This window comes from Monomorium pharaonis, chromosome 7 (genome assembly GCF_013373865.1).
Source record: "Monomorium pharaonis isolate MP-MQ-018 chromosome 7, ASM1337386v2, whole genome shotgun sequence".
NCBI classification, from domain to species: Eukaryota; Metazoa; Arthropoda; class Insecta; order Hymenoptera; family Formicidae; genus Monomorium; species Monomorium pharaonis.
Genome location: NC_050473.1, coordinates 2,766,447 through 2,783,659, shown reverse-complemented (window position 1 = coordinate 2,783,659; position 17,213 = coordinate 2,766,447). Strand labels below are relative to the sequence as shown.

The 17,213-nt window shown below is 43.3% G+C and overlaps 1 protein-coding gene across 1 annotated transcript; it reads left to right on the top strand.

Moving 5' to 3' along the window:
- Window positions 1–127: 127 nt before the first annotated feature.
- Window positions 128–10,860, top strand: LOC105829547. Its single transcript, XM_012668508.3, has 13 exons — window positions 128–3,800; window positions 4,193–4,381; window positions 4,652–4,887; window positions 5,160–5,371; window positions 5,446–5,522; window positions 5,634–5,830; window positions 5,911–6,071; window positions 6,379–6,547; window positions 6,611–6,804; window positions 6,879–7,008; window positions 7,069–7,258; window positions 7,346–7,488; window positions 7,789–10,860. The coding sequence occupies exons 1-13, from the start codon at window positions 2,531–2,533 to the stop codon at window positions 9,835–9,837; spliced, it is 5,217 nt and encodes a 1,738-aa protein (XP_012523962.1). The 5' UTR covers window positions 128–2,530; the 3' UTR covers window positions 9,838–10,860.
- Window positions 10,861–17,213: the final 6,353 nt, after the last annotated feature.

Sequence of the window (17,213 nt, the reverse complement as noted above, 5' to 3'; positions counted from 1 at the left end):
ATATTCTATTTTTGTTGAAAAAATGTTGTTATATAAATTCTCCAGTAATTAAGATTTCGAAAGTTATGAGAGAAACATGTAGCTAACTCATACTTTGTTGTACAATTTTTTATATAACATGTATATTTAAAATAATAGCTTTTCTTATACACATATTTACAAATAAATTATTAAATAAATATAAATATAATATAAAAATAATACAAACTATTATGTATACTTGTAAAAATTAATTTGTACGTATTTATGTTTGGAAGAATTTAGATTTGCAACTTAAAGATTCCGAGCATGCAATCACGAATCGCACATTTTTAAAACTATTATCGATCTTGTATCCTCTCTAAAATTTGGAATTATCTTTTTGTAGCATATGTTAGTTTCAAGCCCGAGAAGTAGATTGTGACAGTCTCGCTGACTAAACTTGGCAGCAAAGTCTAGGAATTCGAATAATTCTTCATTGTATTCACATATCGTTCTGCAAACTACTTAATCAGGCGACTGTTATCAGTTTAGCACAAGTTTACAATCTTTAAAGGACGAGAAAAATGGATTTGAAAAAAATTTAGCTTGTTAAATTATCGCTGTATATATGTATACATTATTTTATTTTTTAATTTTGTCTTCAAACTGTGTTATATTTTTATGTCTGACTAGTTCGATGAAATAACGTTTCGCTAAATGTATTCTATTGAAAAAATAGTGATGGCATGTCGTGCTTCAAAATTTTCAGACACGATCACGATTAATCCGAATACATGTCGGATTTTACTGGTTACGAAGGCCGGTGTGAGCTTTGTGCGCAAATTTCGCCACCGTTGTCCGCCGAGATTGACTAAATTCGCAGTAAGCGGATCATCGTGTTCGTTTGCTGCTGTCCCACGACCTAAATAGGACTATGAATAAATAATCAGCAATCGTATCCATTTGAATGCAATCATTGCCACGGAAGTCACATTAAAATTTTATTACTTGTTGCCCGGAAAATTAAGACATTATTCATATTTTAGTAATAGTAAAAAAAAAAAGAAAAAAATAAATAAAAAAGGCAGATTAACTTTGGTTAAAATTAATATTGATTATCTCGTGCACTGTATTTAAATCTATTATCCACGTGAAGTTTTTAATGCGCGAACGTGACGAAAGATATTTTATAAAGTCAATGAATTCTCGAATTAAGCTCTTTATTTGATAGAAATTCATGTACCATTAACACGCAAAGCGAAAACGTAAAGCAGTTAAACTGCAGCACAATTATATATACATATATATATGTACACACACCTCGTTAAAAGTGACATCTCAATTATAAGTTCGACCACATGCCTTTATCACGACCTCTCGTAAACGTTATACAAATCATTACAAAGCTTGAAATATTCAGAGAAATAATTTTCTGAGGATTTGATATGTCAAGTTCTCAGTGTATACCTAATCTTTTTTATGACTTAAATAGTTTTACGGGTTCTTCGCGGCCATAGAGTACATGATTTAGCCTACAAACATTTATAGTTTGTACGAAGTTAAAGAGATCTGTACTCTGAAAATAGTTTGCCATAACACGCTATAACGAATCTCAACTAATTGTAAGTTTGAAGAAAAAAATATTTTTTTCTTATAAAAATTTGAGAAATAAGATTTTATAAAAATAAATTTTTACTGCATTTAAATCTAAATATAATATCTCAATTAAGTTTGGACAGAAATTCTCCTTTATTTAATAAAAATTGTCTTTTTGCGTTTCTCTCCGTTTGAAAAACATGTTGTGCATTTTGGTATAACTATATAACTAAATTAAAGATATTTATATTACAATGATAATACAAGAAAGTTTATTTACCTCTGGAAATCCAAATATAAAATTATTAATTTAAAACATTTTGCGCAATAGTATTTATTATTATATTGTAATAAATTGAACTTTTACAACAGTGCGCTGCTTCCTGAATCCGAATTACTTCGCGGTGATAATAAAGCAGCGAAAGCTTACTCTTGCGTGTACATAACGCAGGAAATTGAGCCACGAGCATCCCTGAAATTGCGTGGACCACCGCCCGTGTACCTCCGGTATCTTGCGTAATAAATCCGCGTCGACCGGGCCGCAGCGGATCCGGCAGCGTTGATGCAGTCGGAGTTGCGGTTGGGAGAGGCCGCTGCTGCTGCTGCTGGCGGTCGACCGCCTCGAAATGTTGATGCTAAATAAAACTTCTAGCTGTTTGGGCCGATGCCATGCGCTCTAATTTCCGCGAAGGCACGGCCGGCTGTAGATGTGGTGGCCCGGGGTCTGCCACGTTGGAGGGCGATCAGCGCGACAGATCTCCGATAGATCTTACGAATTCTTCGCGATCGTGAAGCGGGAAGTAGAGGACTCCGGAGGAATCAGAGGGGTCGTGAGTGAAAAGACCCGAAACCATTTATCTCGGACGGGAAATCGCTCTTGCGCGTCAAGCGACAGGCATCATCGGCAGACGGTAGGTCGAGCCTCGCGAACAACGTCCGGTTCTCGCATCTTCGATGTGAAGGTTGCCCTGTCATGGCTGTCGCCCTTCTGGGCAAGTGCGTCGCGCTGCTGGGTCTCATAGTGCTGCTCTACGCCACTTGCTATGGCTTCCGAATACGCGACATCGTGCCGCAGACGCATCATCCGGCCGTCTGCGTTCCGGCGCATGGCAGAGCCTGCCCAGCGGAAAAAACGGTGACAACCGGTGGACCGATGTACTCAGCCCGGAAATGGCACGAGAGCACAGTGTCGCGGACCATCGCTGGTGCCCGGAAACCACCTGCCGAGACATCAGACGTCGGAACAGAGAGAATTCGAATTGACAAGATCACCGAGCATTCGAGAGACAGAGATACAACTGGACCTACGCCGAGAAGCAGGATAGAAAGTGACGAGATAGATGAAGAGGAAGAGGAGACAGTTGTGGAAAGCGTGGAGGAGGTTGAAGAATCAGTGAAAGAGTCAAAGAGAGATCAGACGGATAGAAAGAAAGAAGATGAAGACGAAGATGAAAATGAAAATGAAGATGAGAATGAAGATGAAGATGAGGATGAAGATGAAGACGAAGATAAAGATGATAGTAAAAGAGATTCAAAGAAACAAGCAGAAGAAATTAAAACCATAAAAATTGCTAAATCGATGAAATACGATAAAACTAAAGATGATAACAATGATGACGAGGAAAAGGAAGATAATAAGAACAAAGACGAAAAGAAAGAGGTCAAAGTAGATCAACAAAAAGTAATAGAATCATTTAAAAAACAACACAGTGTACCACATAAAAAACAAGAAAAAGATAAAGATGAAGAAAATGATGTTAAAAATAAGGAGCCTGATGTAGAAGAAATCACTCCAGCACCCAGAAAATTGGAGAAAGTGAGGTTCGCTGATAAAGATAAAACGAGGGCAACTAAAATGTCGCTTGACAAAAACGATGTAGAAAAACCAAAACAAGAAGATAAAAGATCAGCCGATGTCGCGAAACCAGTAGTTGAGAGCGCGAAGAAGACGATCGAAAGCACAAAGAAAATAGAATCGATCGAAAGCACGAAGAAATCAGTCGAAAGTGTCAAGCAATTAACTGAAGGCACGAAAAAAGTTGAATCGGTTAAGGCTACTCCTAAGCCTAAGAACGAGGTGCCTGAAACTGCAACGAAGGTAGACGAAAAATCGAAGACCCGAGTGAAACCGGAAACTTCAACAGCTGCGCCGAAGATTAAGGAGCAAGCGAAACAACCGGAGAAGGCGGATGTCAAAAAAGTAACAACGAAACCAACTTCGAAGGAAGTTTCGCAAGCGCAAAGTGAGTATTATGTGAAAACGGTTCGATACGAAAAGCGAGTTTATCCGAAGATGTTTATAGTGTTTTCGCGTGAATAAGTATGAGTATTGCGCTGGTGGTAGTATACTAACTAATAATCTAATTAAGGTAATATCCAACGGCCATGTAATCTTTTATTCGCTAATCTTTTCTTGGGCGTGGAAATTCTACATTATTTCTTTTTGAGTGGTTTTGAGGAGAAAGTAAAAAAAGTTTTCTTTAAATAGCCCATTATTGGAAAATGTATATTCTTCAGTTTTATTTCTCCGTTGAATGAAAACAAGCGAAGATTTATCTAAGAATACTAAAATAGAAAAAATTTCGCGATTCATTATGTGTGTGTGTGTGTGATTAATCAGGCGATATTTTTTTAGAGCAAGAAACGAAACCGAAAACGATAAAACATACAGATGCGTCTATCACATTGTCCGAAGTAAATGATGCAATTCTGCGTGTGCCGACCTTCGTGCCAAATTTTACGAACGTTGAAAATCCGGAATGTCAGCAACATGGCAAGATATTCCTGCGACAATTGAGAGGTTACAAGTTGTGGGCGCTGCAAAGTGAGTCGATTGACCGAAATAACTATTCATTCTATTTTCATTTAGAGAAGCCGAAGTTATGATCGTTTCGACTAAGAAGTGTTCAATGTTCGATTCTAACATAATTATGCCTCTAAAAAAGATAAGATTGACAGATTATTAAATTATCAAAAGTTCCTTAATCAAAAAGCTTTCGATTTTTATTTATATGTAGATTAATGATTCGAATATTTCTGATCTCTGAAAAATTGCGTCGTTTTCATCGAACCAATTGGCCTGTCTTGTTTCCAGTGTTAGATTCGAGCGCAAAGATTCCGTCGAGCTTGTTACGAGGAAACGTGAATCAGCTCGGGGATTACGATCAATGTTTGGGTGTGCTGGCGCATGTTAAAATGGACGAAAAGACAATAAGAATTCAAGGGAAATATTGCCTGGCTACTATAGAACTGCACGCTTCCCATTCAGACATGAGGTTGCCGGTCAATCTAATGCAAGCCCGCGCTTTTATACGAGGAAGTATATACGACGTAAGAGAAGTTTTGTTAAAATTATATGTGAAAATGAAAATAAATTATAAAAACTTATATCATTTGTACCTCGTGTAAGAAAGAGAAGGAAATTAAGACAGAACAGAAATTTATTTAAATTCATACCTTTTTTAAAATCAGGAGACTATTTCAAAATTCTTTTGGTACTCTTTTTACAATAGAAGATGTTAAAATAATCTTACGTTTTTTAAAATTTAAATAACTCATTCTTTTAAATTAGAAACTTTCCAGCAATCCGTTGAATGTTTCAGCCAGGACATTTCGTTCCAAAATTCACTACATTTAACTGGGCGCTGTGTCTACCCGCGGCGTGTTCCGCTGAGGACGCTGAGCGTACCTTGAAAAGTACCTTAAAGGATTACAACGAAACCGTCGGAATTAAATTTACGGTGGACGTTAATCCTAGTATGTGTTACGTCAAGCAAAAATCTCAGACCTACTCGAAAGAGACGATCGGTGTCTTGTGCGTATCTTTTTATTGTATCGCGAAAGAAAAACGCGCTATTGATAAATCCATGTTGCTAATTTATTTTGTAGGTATTTTTACGCTATGATTGTTTGTCTCGTTATTGTAGCGACAGTGAGAGATTACTTTGTGGAAGCGCGGGGGAAAGGTACGTGACAGGGAGACTCGATAGATTAATCTCTCACGAAACTGAAATTAGGTTTGCCGGAACATTTCAATACAGAGATTATGGCATAATGCACGCGTCTCTCCTTCGCAGGAAATTATTCTGAGAGGATAATCATGTCATTTTCCTTACGGAGGACGATTAAAGCCTTATTGAAGGAAGTGACGGACGCTGCGGATATTACGTGTATCTACGGAATAAGAGCGCTGGCTACGATCGTTCTTTACGTTGCTCACCAGCTTGTAACAATTTCTCGAATACCGTTTAGCAACCGGATTTCTCTTACCGAGGTATAAAGATTCTTCGCCTTTACGTTAGAACACCTCGATGTCTCGTACCGTCGATTAAACGTAACTTTTTTCAAATATAGATCGCCAACAGTCCGATCAGTTCTATTCTGCGAGTGTCGTCAGTTTACACGGACGCGTTTCTACTGCTAAGTGGCGCTCTCACTGCTTACAATATGGCGAAAGAACTGAAGAATCGCGGTGAAATTCGTTGGTTTTGCCGCTTCATCGCCAGATTTATCAGGTATCAATGAAAAACAGAAAGTTCTTGTACACTGGAACCCCGCGTTAGCGGACTGTTCGGGGCTTTGGTCCGCTAACGCGGGGTTATCTCCTATTGCTTGGTTTCACTCCCACTCCGTGAAATACGCGACTGCATTGCTCATTGCTATCCCCACACACGCTACTCATGTGGGCCGAGTGCATATGGAGGGGATAGTTTCCGCTAACGCGGAGTACGCTAACGCGGGGTTCCAGTGTAATTGTTCAATTAAAAAAAAAAAAAAGGAAGAGTTGCATCGATTGTTCTATGATCGGCATGTGTTCTTCAGACTTTCACCGCCGTTGCTCGCGGTGGTCTTTTGGTACGCGTTCGTGATGGAACACGTCGGCTCGGGCCCGCAATGGAACAGCGTCGTCACGGCAAACGCGGAACTGTGCAAATACAACGCGTGGACGAATCTGTTGTACGTGCAGAATTTTTTCCCCTTCGAAGAGATGGTGAGTAGATAGCGAGCGACGTATCGAAGAACAATATTAATTCGCATGGATTTCTTTTTACAGTGCGCCACGCACACGTATCAGTTGGCGTTGGACATGCAACTGTCGCTCTTGGCGCCTATCTTGGTCTTCTTCCTGCAGTACAAGCTTCTCATCGGTATCCTCTTGACGGTCTTTCTCATTTTATTATCTGCCACCCTTCGTTACGTAGCGACGGTGAACAATTCTCTATCTATGGTCATTTACCACGGGATATCGTGAGTACAATATTTCAGATATCACACCGCAGATAACTCACCACGGATTTTTAACGGTATATTCTCGATTGCAGATTAAAGCGCCTTTACAAGACTGCCAATTTAACTTACGCGTTGCCGCTGCACAGAGCGACGCCGTACATATTCGGCGTCGGCCTCGGTGTGCTGTTGCATTACACCGGGAAGAACGTCAGGATTCACAGGGTACTCTCCCCAACGCGTAAATTATAATCGTGCGTGATCGTGGCAGCGTTCTAATTTCAGGTGTTAGTGATCTTGGGTTGGTTGATTGCGACGGCCTTGGGTTCATGGTCGTTATTTTCACCCTGGCGTCAAGCCAGGCGGGACTACGTGTACGATGTTGAAGAGGCTACTCACTATGCAGTAATCGGACCGGTGCTGTGGGCCGCGGCTCTATGCTGGTCAATATTTGCCTGCTTCACGGGGCACGGAGGTCCGTTGTAACGCGCTACGGTAACAACAACCGGCTAGGCGTGTAAATAGACAGGAGACACTGACGCAATAATCACTCGCTTTGTAGGCGTTGTTAACAGATTCCTCTCCAGTTACTGGCTGGTGATCCTCAGCAGGATATCGTACGCCATGTACCTGACGCAATTCGCAGTATTTTTCTACAATGTTGGGACCACGAGATTCTCCACGGAATTTCAGCTTCATAGAGCAGTAAGTCGTAAATGAACGAAGTGAAGGTTTAAGCCGCGTAGCGTCTGGAAACCGCGGATTTATTAGGTTTACCGCTTATATTCTCACCGCACATTTAGCGCTAAATGTATCTCTTTAATTATTGCCTCTCATGATATACTACACTATTAATTTTTGTACAATATATCTCGCAAAAGAAGAAACTCTCTATCAACAAATGTAAAAAAATAATTTAAATGCGGATCTTTGAATAAAAAATGGCCGCAGGGTTACTTAAAGCGCAACAGGGAATGCATGAATAAATTATTCTTACGTTTGCAGATTGATCCTCTGGAAGTAGCAATAGTGATAGCCGCGTCAGTCGTTTTGACGTTACTTTTTGATCTTCCGATGCAGGAGGTGAAGAGCGTTTTAATGGAGAGCACGGACGTTTTGGCGCTCGAAATTTCCGAAGAAAAAAAAACATCCACGAGCGAAGATAAAACCGTCGAAATTGCCGAAACCATAAAAGTGGCGGTCAATCAAGCGAACGTTTTCGAGGATGACGAAATCACGTCCACCGCATGGGACTGGCAGAAAGATATAGCTCGTAACGCGACTACTCTCGAGGGGCACGAGACGGAAGAGATAAACGCACCGACTATAAAGAAAGTGAATGGAAAGCGAATGTCATTCATCGATTACGATTCTGAAGAGGTATCGAGCAAAGACCGAGCCAAGCTAGCAGTTAGAAGATCACCCAGAGACATGGATCGTAAGATAGGCATAAACAGCCAAATATACGCAACAGATGACTCTGAAGAAGAAGCTATCGAATTTCTGAGGAGACAGCGACAGCATGACGAAGCAGTGGCTCAACGTAACAGGCGTTCGTCATCCAGAACCAAAGATAACAAAAGATCGCCAAGGAATAGCGAAAGTGAAGAGGAATGGCAACGCAGGAAAAAGATCGAGGATGACTCGAGGCAGTTCAAGAGATCCGAGTCCAGAGGAAGGACGTCGGCTAAGGAAGCAGACGATTATCGTTCTTGGGAATTTGTCGGAAAGGAAGGTTCATCCGCCAGAGAACAACACGAGTTGAAACCGTCCCTCGTGAGATCGGCGGATATCGCAAGAAAAACGTTTTCTTCCGAGAGCGAGGAGGAACCGTTGGTTCAAGGAAGAATAAAACCGGTAAGCGTTCCAAGTTCTGAAATAAGAACAAGCGACGAGGAGGAATGGGAATACGAATTGAGAATACGGAGGAAACAATTTATGGAGAAACTGATTGCTCAGCAGCGCGAGTCATCAATTGAGGGAGAGAGCGAGGCTAGCGCGGAAGCCTTGAAACGTAGATCCTCAGCAGAAGGCCGGATAGCCTTACTAAGAGATGATATTTCAGGTGATGATAACATGGACTCATGGACCGTCAGTGTCGGCCCGCGAATCGCACTCCTCGGATCCTCTCAGGAACCAAGCGAGCCCGAAGAAGACACTTACATGCGACGTAGGGAATACCGCGAACAAGGTCCACCGTCAAGAGAGGAAAGCCTAAGCGAGGAAGAGAGCAGTCAAAACACCTCGAGGAGACCATCCTACACTAGTGGTAGTCAGAAAACGTCCTTGGAAGAGGAGGATGATGTTAACAGTTACAACTTCATCTTGACTAAAGAAAGCAAGAGAGAATCCCTGCAAGATCTGTCGCAATTGTCGCAGGAAGAATTGGCGAGTGCCGGATGGAACGTTGTAAAGAAAGAGGGCGATCTCTCGGTAAAACCGACGTCGACCGGTTTATTCAAACGAGAATCCATCGTAAAGAGTCAGGCGAGCGAGGAGGATCCCGAGTATCTACTGCCGGAAAGACCCAAACTGGTTCAACAGGAGCGAGAGCATCCCTTCAAGAAAGCCTGGCAGATGCAGAAATCTAGATCGGAAGAGGAAGGCTCCTCGGCATATGCCATAAAAGATTCCAAGGAGCAGCAATCCGAGACTAAGACGAAGGAGCCATCGATCAAACGCGAGCGCAGCGGCGAACAGTCCGAGGATAACGAGTCATTCGCCGACGACGAATCGGTCGAAGCCACCGTGGTCCTACGAGGTAGAAGCACTGACACGGAGGACGCGAGAACTAGCTCGACGAGATCTGGCACGGAGGAAACGGATTCAGTCTCGACGGAATACAGTAGAGCTACGGGTGTGGGAGAACACAGGCAGAACTCGAAATCTGAGACCGACGAAGATTCCGCGAAATTTAATTGGCCCGGTGAGGAAGAAGAAGAAGAAGAAGAAGAAGAAGAAGAAGAAGAAGCGACAGAAGATAAAATCTACGGGGATGGCCGGAGAGGGAAGTCGGAGGAAGTGGACTGGGACTGGGAGCGCGAGGAAACTTGACGAAAAAGACTTTAGACTGTACAGAGTGACTACATCTTACCTTCAAATTCGGTTGAAAGTAAGGACGATGAACGGATCGCGAGCTCAAACGGGGTTGTGCGATATACAAGAAAAAAGATAAGTTGACAAAAAATCGATCAAAATTTACAATAACGGTTATACCATATAAAGTAATAAATTATGAAAAATATATTCTATATATAGTTTCTCTTTTTTTCTATTTTTTTTTCATTGTGTTTCCTATCGTCGTTTTGATAAGTATTTTGCATTATATGTTCACGACACTGATTTTGGAGTTATTTACAAATCTCTGTTAATTTTTCATTCTAAAGTCCATAGAATATAAATGTGTTAGAGTTAATTATATTGTTAAATTTTATATATATGTACGAAGATTGTTTTTCTTAATATTATTAAAAGAGTTAATTCATTATTTTATTCTCAAAAAGTTAATTTAAAAGACAAATTAACATATCAATAACAGAATCAATGTAGAGCATATTATATAGTCGACATCACCGTTTTTCTATAATTCTTAATTCACTGATTAAACACTCTCATTAAGCTAATTACAAAATTTCGTTGAAAAAGTTAGGAGCTATTATTCACATAATTTTAATCTTCTATCAAATATTTAATTTTTTAATATTAGATCTTTTTTAGATTCGTAGGAAATGAGAATATTTGACGAATTAATCAAAGATATGATTTTAGTGTGAAGCATACGTTTTATATCACTTTTCATCTTAATTATAATTAAGATCACTTGGATATAATTATACAATATTAAATTAATACTAAAAAATTAGGTTCTGCATAAGCTTTTTAAAAAAAAACTAGATTTTACGCATAAGACTTTGGTATTATATTTTTTTAATGGAGAAAAGTTTGTGTGTCGAATTCTGTATACGTCACACAATTATACATTCATAGTACTTTGTACAATATATAAAAATTAAAAAAATCCTGCCTAGCCTTATATCACGTAATTTCAGTTGAAATAAATCAAGTTACCGTCACTAATGGCGGTATCGATTTCACTCACCTTCATTGCCAATTAGGAATCGCTCGAAAGTCGAAAGGATCCAAACGCGCGTGCTCCCAATTAATTTGATTTACCTTTTACGTTTTTTTTTCGCGAAGGGACGGCATTAGTGGGCTAAAGAGAAGAAACGGCCACGGCTGATATACTTTACGAGACAAAATCTCGTAAAGAGCTCGTGCGCGAGCGCATAATGTTCACCGCTCGCGCGAGCTGGTGGTAGGCGATCCTTGGCCGGATGCGTTATCCACGTGAGGTGATCTACGCCTGGCGTTTATGGTGCCACGGGGATTACTTCCGTTCGCCATGCCTACGGATCTGCCGGTGGTGGTCGGCGCCGCCACCGCTCACGACGGCGGCGGTTTTCATTGCCCTCGCCCGGCCGCGGCAGTGGCGGTGGTTTGCCTCGTTTATGCCTGTCACACAGGACACGGAGGTAAACGAAGGCTTTATATCCCCTCGCGTAAACATATCCCTGGGTACACGCACCGCATAAACTGACGAAAAGATCAGCGCGCGCGTTGCCGATCATATTTCATGCTTACGATCCGACCGCTTTATTTATGTCGCGGCTACATTGAGACTAATTACCAGTTTCCCTGCCGGTCGACATAGGGAGAGAGAGAGAGAGAGAGTGCTTGTGCGACAACGCTTGGCCGTGACATCTCGCGCGGATAATTACTTAGCCCTTTGTTTACCGCGTTATTAAAGTGTTAGTACGGCATTCTCCGTGACACACCCGGGTGGCCGTGAAACGTTATCAGCTGTAAACAGATTATCTCACCAGATAGTTTCCACGTCTTTTTAACGTCAATGTTTAAGAAATAATTTTGAGAATTGCGAGGTCAAAACGTTTAATCAAAATTTTTTAAACATTATACTTGTAGATATTTGACGTCAATTTATTTCATTAAATTATATTTCGTTAGGTATCGAATTTAGAATATTACATTTTTTATTTATCTCTACAAAATCTAACTAATTAGATAATTTTGTAAAATAATTTTGTGGAGTAGTTTTATCGCGCGGGAAACAATGATAATTTATTGATTCGTGTTTAAAAATATTTCGCGGCACAGAATGAGGTCCGGCGTTATTACGCGCGGCGGAATCCTCACGTAAAATACATTACGAATATCCGGAGACTTCGACGAGTGCTTCTGGTTCCCGCGCTTTCTCGGGTATGAAGCCGCAAAATTGCATAGTCAACGTGATCCCGGACGTCCGAGGAATCCGAAACGGTTGAAGCGCGAACGGTACGACCTGCCACGGATCACTTCGTACCAATTTGGACTACGATGCCCTGCGAGATCGTGGCCGTGAGCGAAAGCCTTGGAACGGGACCCTTGAAATTCTAGGCTTCAAGATCTCGAGGATCAGCATGGGTCTTCATAAGCCAGGAATTCGATAGCGGTTCCGAATCGCGGGCTGTTCCGCATCCTTGACGTCTCCGTCGTACGCGGATCTCTCTACCGGAGAGACGGCTAGGGACGGATTTTTCCGAGTAAGTCCCTTCTCGAATTACGATCCTCTTACGAGCTTACCTGTATGTCTTTATTTCGAAATTTTTAAATTATTCAAAAGAAGAAGGGAATAGTATATAAAAAAATTCTACAAAAAGTACAAAAAGATGCAGTCGATTATAAATCGCATTGTAACTCAGCCGCCTTTAGATAAAATATATTTTTAATGTATGTTGAATATAAAAGAATATTTTCAATATAAAGTATATATTAAAATATATGCTTTTACTTACAAAATAATTCTTTCTTTTTTAGTTCTGTCGCGCGATTCGGAAAAAATATATATGATACTTCCTAGTTTCATTTATATCTCCATAATTAATATTGATAACGCGGTAAATATTGTTTTTATGAAACAAAATTCCTATCCCGGAACGAGGATACAAGATTTCTGGTCTCTCGGGTTTCTCGCGATCACAGTGATATCGCGATTCGGCACTGATGAAGGCGGCGGCGACACGCCGCACGGGAAGCGACGTGGAAGTTGAAGAGGTAACAGAAGAGGGAATACAATAGGAAATATTCGTCCGAGCCCGGCCGTTATTGCCTCGCACGTACCGCGCGACGTACGTGTCGGTACGTTCTTATTTACTTTATCGGGAGAAAGGCGAGTCGCGCGCGGGCGGCGCTTCCGGTGTGTTACGATTTCCACGTTCTTCTCCCCCCCCCCGCGGCCACCCCCGTTCCTCAGGCACCAACCGTGTACGCGCCAACTCTTTTTCCTCCGTCCCTTTCGCCCCCCTCCGACCCTTCTTCGTAGTCTCTTCGGAAATGCGCGCGCGCGCCGGACGTGATCTCTCTCCGCGCGCATCGTCTCGTTAGTATGGCTGCTTATCCGCTTTTCCCGTTCCCCGAGAGCGCAACGTGAATGCCGCGCGTTTCTCTCCTCTATTGTCGTTGATTTCGGCCCGGTCCACGTGCGGCGTGTGCACACGCGTCGCACACGACGGCGACGCGTGTCCACACGAGCGCGCACACCCCGCCGACGACGACGCGGAGTCCGCGCGCAACCCTCTATCCTGCCTGCCGACGTGCCCCGACTCGAGAGCGCTTACTCTCTCTCTCTCTCCCCCTCTCTCTTCTTCTCTCACGACTTTCAAGATCCGGTTCTGCTCTCCCTGGTGTGCACCATCCGGAATGCCGTTGCGTAACGGCGCCTCCCGAGAGGCATGCACCTCTCCTGTAGCGTCGAACAACCAAAGAACACCTCGCCAACGTAAATACCGCGAAATCAAAGCACAACCCCGCAAGTATTCCCACTGCTGCAGTGTGGCTGCAGCCCCCCCTCCTTTCGTGGCAAGCTTGCAGTCCGTTTCGTCCAAGTTCGTTGTCGCGAATTAAAAATTTTTAATCCGTTATGTAACAAAAATGTATTGAACAATCGAAGCAGTGGACGTACTAAACCTCCAAAGTACACGGCTCGTTAAAGCTCATTAGTAGGTGTAGGAAAAGTTGACCTAATTATATTTGAGAGTCAATGGCGATGCAAGCTATGTCCAGAACCAGAGATTACTTCTCTAAATAATCGGAAGAATCCAGTTACAATCGATTATCTGGCGCTTATCTCACTGTTCAAACGAGATAATTTCCGCGATTGCGGACACTACGGTTTTTTTCTCCTACGATTAAATGATTGTGCCATATCGTAAACAGATTCCAAGCGGCGCAAAGCAAAGAGCGACAGAGCGAGAGCGAGAGAGAGAGCGAGAGAGAGAGAGAGAGAGAGAGAGAGAGAGAGAGAGAGAGAGAGAGAGAGAGAGAGAGAGAGAATTCTGAGCACAACAAGAACTCTCGAGTGACGCTCGAAGGCGAAGGAGAAACGTCTAACGCCACGGAGACATTTGCATACTTGGGTATTCATGCAGAGGAAGCTTTCGCCGGCACATTACAGGATTCGGGATTGTTGCACGTGAATACGCGACACTGTCTGGGGAAGCGGCTGCGAGAACAGCAAAGAGCCGCCGGGAGGAGACATTGTTAATGCGAGTAGGTGTGCGCGGCCGGGGGTATTTGCGACTCGCGATCGCGGGGTATTTGATGTAAGTAAATTGTGAGATACGTGCGCCTCGCGCATCACGTAATCGGAGCGTCGTTCAATGTTTCACAGGAAGCTTTCGCGCGCCGAATATTTCCCGAAGCCCGAGGATACACAAACGCACCGAGCGAGCTCCAAATTAAATTGACGTTGTCTTTAATCGCCGACCGTTGCTGCAGCTATCCCCTCGATATCTTAATCCTAACCCCTTCCACGAGGCTCGCGAAAAGTCGTTCTCTCGAATTATACGACGTATTGCTAACCGATTCGTCGTCGTGCTCGACGAGACGAGGGGGTTGGGTATCCTCTTTTCCTTCTTTCTTCGCGTCGCGCGAAGATAGAAAAGTTGCGCTGGTCTCTTTACGGAATCTTCCTCGTCGTCTTCGTGCCAGCGAGCCGGATAATTGCTTCGATTATTTACAAGATTTCCTCGCGGCAGATTAAAGCGATATCACTCCCGTTTCCTCCCCCTCCTCGTTCTCCCCCAGGAGAGACGCGAGAGATACTTTCCCTCCTCCTCTTTCGAGAGATCTTCCTTTTTCACGCGCGACCCGTACGCCTCCCCCCTTCGTCGTGCGCCTTCCCGTAAAGCCTAATCCGATCATGAGGAAACGAGATGTCCGTTCGAGTGTAATTCCGCGATAATGGATATTGCTATTCAGAGTATCTCTCGCATTAAATGACAAGTCTCATCGCGACTTTGTCAGCGACGAAGAGGATATCGTAAGTGTGACGCGGCCATGCTTCACGCGGAGAAAGGATTTAGCCAATTTCACTTTCAATTTAATTAATGAACGGTGAGAAATTGCCTTGATCTGTCCCAAGAAAAAAAAAACCAAGATTGAGCAAATTTAAATAAATCATGTGAAGCATGAAACGTGTGATGGGCGTAATGAACATTTTATTTTATAAAAAAGAAAAAAAAAGAAAAAAAACGCGTAACGTGTACGCGAGTATTTTAACGAGACAATTTTTGCCGATTAAGCTTTATCAGCGCAGGCGGACGTTGCCGCCCGCGAGAACATTTAATTGTATAGGATACTGACGGTATCGTCGCAAGGAGCACTCATTTAATTTATTTACGTTTATCCTTATTACGACTGCCGAGCGCGATCTGATTCCAATTGCCTTCCTATTCCATAATCAATAAGGATAAGGAAGCGCTCCTCCGTTCAACGGCAATAAATCGGATCCGTGTGTAATTTCGCAGGCTCTCTGCCGGCGCGGCGGCCCAATGAGAGGCACTTGATATTGAATTATGAATGCGCGTCAGGCGCGTGATGGGGTGGCGACGTGATGAGCCGGCGATGTCAATGGAACGGCGCGGCGGGATGGAACGGCGGGGAGGGAGAGGGAAAGGAAAGAGGGTAGCTCGCACGGAGCGTGCCGCAACCGATACCGCATCGTAGGTATTATAAGTTCAGTCGAATCCTTCGTGGGAATGAGCGGCTTGCGCCCGCGAGACTCACCTTTGCATTACTACTAGCTCGTCCCCGAGCGTAATCTCTAAGCTCCTAAAAGGTATTCGCCCCTTTCAGCCCGACCCGCCCCCGTCGGTTCCCGTCGTTGCTCCCTTATAGAGAACCGCATCTCTATACTTTCTCTCCTCCTCTCCCGACGTCGACCTCGAACTTGGCGTTATCGAGGGAGGCGCACCGGTGAGAAAGAGAGAGACAAGACGCCTTCCGTAGAAAAACCAAAGTTTCCTCGAACCATACCGCGCGTGACGAGTGACGCGCTGCGTGGAAAAACAAAGCTGCATCTGGTTATAATCCTCCTAATTTTTTAATTTCATAAAGTTATAATCGATAACTTATCGCAAGCCGCATTATTTAAATATCGTTAAATATACATTTTGTGAATTCACCGATCTTCTTTCGTCACGTGTAAAAATAATTTTTTTTTTCCTCCCGCGATATCGAGGTAACGACGAGAGAGCGCACAATGATGAATTATCTTTGACAATAGCGGGGACTAAAGTGTTTTGATGACGCGCCTGAAATAAATCTAAGAGCGATGACTTTCAAATGTCCCGGCTGAAAGCTCGTCAAATCAATATTTAATCATTCGCGATGTGCGTTCCGTAGGAGAGGCTGTTAAGCCTCGCGGCTTTTTTCAACATCGCCGCTATTTGCATAATCGCCGCCGGATGATGTTGCATTACCGCGCGAGTTATGCCCGTTCCGCGTCTTCCTGAAACGCAAAATGCGCTCTCCTTTCGCGTCTTATCCACGATTCCACTCTCCTCTTTCGTGTTTTCGTCTACCGCGAGAATATCGACAAGTATCGATAAAATTCGATCGCGCCACTGCGGCACACACTGTCCGCTCCTTTGGTTTGCGTTTATACGCGGAGGAGAGATGCGGCAACCCGCGCGTTCGCGCGTAAACACACGGCTGCGTTTTATTACATAGGTAAAAGGGCCACGTCGACTACTATCAATAATTGCGCGATCGGCGCGCAATCAAACGTGCTCGGCGATGCACATTGAATAATATTCGTATCAAACGGCAATGCCGTTCGCGGATACGCGGCAAAATTTTCAAGCAAATAATGGCCGATTGCGTAAAGCAATTTCGCGGCTCATTGCTATTGAAACGTACGCCTATCTCGCCTCGTCCCTCTTCCCTACCCCTCACCCCGCCCCTTCCCGCCGCCTCGCCCTCTCTCTCTCGCGCCCTTCCGCCGTCACTGAAACGGACGTGCCAGCAGGAACGAACAATTTTTCCGACGAATATTTTGAATATCGCAGCCGGAAAAATTGTAAAGCGGGAAC